Source organism: Thunnus thynnus, chromosome 2, assembly GCF_963924715.1.
Source record: "Thunnus thynnus chromosome 2, fThuThy2.1, whole genome shotgun sequence".
NCBI lineage: Eukaryota > Metazoa > Chordata > Actinopteri > Scombriformes > Scombridae > Thunnus > Thunnus thynnus.
The window spans coordinates 29,495,185-29,498,231 of NC_089518.1; the positions used below are offsets into that span (position 1 = coordinate 29,495,185).

General features: G+C 44.7%; 1 protein-coding gene across 1 annotated transcript; it reads right to left on the reverse strand.

The window, feature by feature from the left end:
- Positions 1–206: 206 nt before the first annotated feature.
- gas1a (growth arrest-specific 1a) lies at positions 207–2,455 on the reverse strand. Its single transcript, XM_067615382.1, has one exon. It carries the CDS (start codon positions 1,838–1,840, stop codon positions 1,049–1,051), a length of 792 nt encoding a protein of 263 aa, XP_067471483.1. The 5' UTR covers positions 1,841–2,455; the 3' UTR covers positions 207–1,048.
- Positions 2,456–3,047: the final 592 nt, after the last annotated feature.

Below are 3,047 nucleotides of genomic sequence, written 5' to 3' on the forward strand. Positions count from 1 at the left end.
GCTGATTATAGTAAAACAGCTTCTCTATTATGATCTCAGCTCTCAACAATGCCTTTTAATAGCACCCAAATTGACTGAGCAACAAAAACGTGTCATGAGTGGTTTTCAAAATCATAAACCACTTTACCTTAACGTCTGGATTATAGCACAACACAAATCAAGGAAGTAAGATGTCAAAACCAACAAATAACTCACAGGCAAGAATGTTATCTTCAAGTTTCCTTTATGCCTTCTATAAAAGTATATCATTAAGGCAATCATACAGTGGATTTAGACATTTCTTTCTCTAGGCTATACACAGTGAATAAATCATCTCATAGCCTAAAACATAGAGGATTTTCTGAAAAATCTATATAGGCTATACACATATATACAATGTACATTATCTTTGAAGAGAATACAGACAAAATAACTTCCCTTTAAAGCTGGAATTCTCAGTCCTTTATTCACATGATGAACATTTGGATGTAACTAGTTGGCATGTAATAAATTATTGTTTCACTTTAACTCCTAATCTATTTACAAGTTCATAGATTCCAGCATTAAATACTTGTAAATCAGATAGCCTGGTGCCAAACGGCAACAGGCTGTCATATAAAAATAGTTCATATCTTTTAAAAAAACAAAAAAGATTGGCAGTGCACATACTGATTAAACGTTGCATTGTTACCAAAACAAGCCAAGTGTGTCTCCATCATGACAACTTTACTATCAGACTCTGTGACTGTGAGAAAGTAGACAACCTAATTTAGCTTATCATATAAGCAAAGCATGTGGAGAGCCGTGAAGTGGTGTGGTTTGATAAGAGAGCAGCCTGAAGCACAGGCGTCTCAAAAATAACTTTCTGGTCTCGTTTGCATAGAAAATATCCTGATATGACATCCTTCAGCGTCTCAAACTCTTAATTCAAACAAGGCCTGCGCCAAAACACCAGTTCCTTCAGTCTCTGAGGCTCTAACCTTTCACAATGGTAGCAGGTCAATGAGTGACAAAAGTTTAGATTGCCTTTTATCCGGACAATAGTAGGAGCAGATTATGAACCCGGGGATTAAATGAGGGGCAATACAGCCAAAATGGATGCCAGCAGGGTCAAAACACAGTGGGCCGCTGGGATAGAGGAGGCTCCGCTGTCCGGTTCGTATGTATACTCCGGATCCGGAGGGTAGTCCTCATCATCTGGGTCTTGGTCGCCGAGGGACCCGCTGCTCTCCTCCCTCTCGGGCGAGTCGAAGCACAGCGCCTTCATGCTGTTCTTGACAAACTCACAGATGGCCCTCTCCGTCCCATCACACATGCAAGTCTCCAGCTGCTGACCCTTGGGTATTTTACGCATATTCGCGATCACATTCCGGCAGGCGTTGGTGCAGATCGCCCCGCTGAAGAGTTTCCCGCAGTGGTCCAAATAATCGTGCATTGCGGAGCTGCACTGCTTGTCTCTCTCGCACTGGCGCCGGGCTTCCGTGCAGCCCGTGCTGGTAGTCCTGGGCAAGCAGGGCTCGATGGCCCGTTTGGTGCTCGTACACAGCGGATCGTGGGCGCAGCTGCAGTCCTCCAGAGCCGGCCCGTTTTTGGTCAGATTGAGCTGGACAAGGGAGGAGATACAGTGGCTTGGGCACTTCTTCCTCTCCCCGTTCAGCACGGGGCCACATGCGCGCGTATAGTGTTCATATGCGTAATTGCAATCGGGTTCGGCTTGGCAGTTCATGATGGCTTGCCAGCATATCAGCCGCCGACCGTGGGACGGCGAGGCCACGGATAAATAGCCAAAAAACAAGAGCACACAACCGAGAGGCCAAACAGATCTACAGACGCTCTGTGCCAGTGCGCCAGAGCTTGCCATTGTTATGGCTGCAAGACACGGTAAAACTCACAGCAGTGTCATATGTAAAACTTCTACACTACTTCCATGGATAGTGTCCTCACCGGAGAGTGTTATTTATTCCCAGGCAGATGGTGTGTGATAGGCCCGTGTGTGGGCGTTCAACAGGCTGGCACTGCGCTGTGTAATCCCGGCTCCGTAAAACCGTCAGCGATGATCCATCTGAGTCGGATTCCTGTCCGAACTTCCCGTTATCCATACATGTCTGGGGTGAAAACTAAACTAAAAACTGACTGCAGTAAAGGAGACAACAAAAAGAAAAGTTTTCCACTAGTTGAGGAGAGTTTATGCAGCGGCTCATTCCATCGCAGTGACTGAGTTGAATGCAAAAAAACACACACACACACACACACACACTGCCTCCAGCTCAGCTCCCTCTTGCGTCTTCTCTTCTAACGGATCTCCACCAAAAAGCGAAGCCGGAGAAGTCCCGAGAGCCCTTCTGTGGACTGTGTTGGATCATTTAAAAGTCCTTGTGCGCACACGAGTGCAAAGAAACAGTGCACTGGGGGAAAACAACAACCCTTGTAGGTTGCAAAGTGGTCCTCTACTCTCTCCCCTTTGAGCATTTGTCTTTCTTTTCCTCGGCCCCCTCTCCACACATTAGCGAGGTGCTTCTCATTGGTTGGCCACTTGTTGTGGGTTTTACGTAGTGATGGGCGGGAGTTTGGGGTGGGAGAAAGATGGTCTGAAGAATTTTGCATTGAGGAGGGATGAATGTTTGAGCAGAACAGCAGAGAGAGCTGAGTTCAGTCTGTGGCACTCATTTTTCAAACATCTTACTCTCAAAGAATTAATTATTAATGTGCGTCATAAAAATATGTGATAAAATGTTTTTAATGGGAAAACTGGGTTATATGTGCATATTGATTCATAATTTTCATTTACAGTATTGCTGAATAATTTTCTGCATTATGGCATGGAGGATGATGAAAGCCATTCAGGTCAGTTTAACTGGATTGGAGACTGTTCCAAAATGTTTTTTCAGTGATGCTTTAATTTTGAGGAGCACAGAATAAAGTGTACTTCAAAGTGCCTACAGGTGTTAATTGATAGATGTGTACTTATAGTCTATAAACAGAGCCATGGTGTTGATTTTTAGCAGTATTTTGTGGCATTTTTGCTTTTATTTTAGAGCTGACAGGAAATGAGAGGAGAGAGAGGGGGA

Coding starts and splice junctions, on each gene's coding strand:
- gas1a (XM_067615382.1), bottom strand. CDS start 1,840: ATGGCAAGCTCTGGCGCACTGGCACAGAGCGTCTGTAGATCTGTTTGG.